Source organism: Cystoisospora suis, assembly GCF_002600585.1.
Source record: "Cystoisospora suis strain Wien I chromosome Unknown contig_5467, whole genome shotgun sequence".
Classification (NCBI taxonomy): Eukaryota; Apicomplexa; class Conoidasida; order Eucoccidiorida; family Sarcocystidae; genus Cystoisospora; species Cystoisospora suis.
Window position 1 is genome coordinate 1 of NW_027158257.1, and position 1,606 is coordinate 1,606.

A 1,606-nucleotide genomic window follows, 5' to 3' on the forward strand; every position below is an offset into this window, starting at 1 on the left:
AGCCCTACGCTGGTCGCTCGACTGAAGCGGCGCCGGTGAAGTCGAGCGACCAGCGTAGGGCTTGTGTTGAAACAGGGAAGCCCAGCCCGCATCGCTGAGGCGAGGTCCTTTGCACGCAGCGCTGTCGCCTACTTTGCTGTATTGCTCTCTCTTGTTTCCGTCTTTTTCACTGGCCTATTTTGTGTGCTGGGTGCTGCATAGCAAAGCCTGTCAACGTCTCGCTGGCTATCCGGTGTAGCTCAGCGCACTGGCAGTTTTCGTGTTGCTTCACACCCAAGTTTTTTCGTTGTACACGTCCGTGGCACCGGTTCGCGTGGCAGAAGCAAATTTTTTCTAGTGTTGTGTCGTGAGATTAATCGTCATTTGAATACTCAGTATTGCTCCCCATTTCGTCACTCATCAGCGTAGCTTGCCACCATGCTGGGGACCTTGTCGAAGGTGTTCGGCGGCCGGGGCGCCTGTGCGCCTCGGGAGGAATCTGGTCGTAAACTTCCAAAAGAGGACGATAATACGCCGGCTTCTGCAAAGCCGCCACTGGACCCTGCAAGTCCTGAGTGGCTGGCGTATTACGCGCAGGTAGCTCCGCCAGAAATCAGCAAGTGGGTGAACCCTGCGGACGGTTCGGGCACCATTTCCTACGAGCGGCTGGTAGAGAACCTAAACTCGCTGTCCATTCCCGCAGTCCCCATGCACGCTTTTGCTCCGGGTACTTCCGAACTTTCTCCCGATATCTCACGTGGTGTCTCAAACGCCTCATCACCATACTTGCGCCAGGCCACCCTCAAGCAGCCACGCGGCGGAAGTGGGGTACGATCCTCGTCTGAGTCAAGGTCAGAACTGCCAAGGAGCCGTCAGGCCTCCAGAGCTATTCCAGAAGTTCCTGGGACGGCCAGCGGCAGCTCCCGTCAACGCTCCACTAGCCTCCTGACCGGACCAGCTATGTCTCGCCTGCCCCCACGGATGCCTATTGGTCAGGAGAGTGCAGCGCCTTCGGAGACACCGCTCAAGGTCCCAGTCACGGCGACAACGCGTCAGTATATAGGTCCAGTGCCTGAAATAAAGGGGCCGATTAGCGGCGTCAGCTGTGGCGAGTTGTCGCGCCCAGGGGAGCATTCCCAGGTACCACCGGACTACGTCGAGATTGTAAACACTCGCCGCACCGAGATGTATGGGGTCTCGCCGCAAGAGGCATTGATCGCAACTCAACACACGACTGCCCAAAGTGCTCCGGCTGGTGTGCATGCGCCAGTGGTCAGGACATACCCCGATGCAATTACGAGACACCCGGTCCAAGGATCCAGACTGGTCTCGCAGACCAACTTTCACAAGCCCCCACCAATATTTCTTGCCCCAGTAACTGGGAAAGCTTCCGAAGAGGCCACGTCAAAGCCGCCGCTGCAGAATGCTGACGCGGTGGAACCCCCACCCAGAAAGGGGGTACTCTACAAGCTCGGTCAGTACGTCTGGAGCGAGGAGGAAATTGTCCTGGGCACCCGCGACAAGCCCGATCCTCCCCTGGATCCCGTGGTGAGGCAACTGTGCTCCGGTGCTTTATTCCCCGAGGTGAAGGCTGATCCTCCGCCGCAAGAAGAACCCCCGAAGGAGG

General features: G+C 58.2%; 1 protein-coding gene across 1 annotated transcript; it reads left to right on the plus strand.

Annotated features, from left to right (window-relative positions):
• Window positions 1-22: 22 nt before the first annotated feature.
• CSUI_009250 (histone lysine set) lies at window positions 23-1,606 on the plus strand (the record flags this gene model as incomplete). Its single annotated transcript, XM_068069366.1, has 1 exon — window positions 23-1,606. A coding segment is annotated over exon 1 (1,189 nt), but the record flags the coding sequence as incomplete, so codon positions are not given.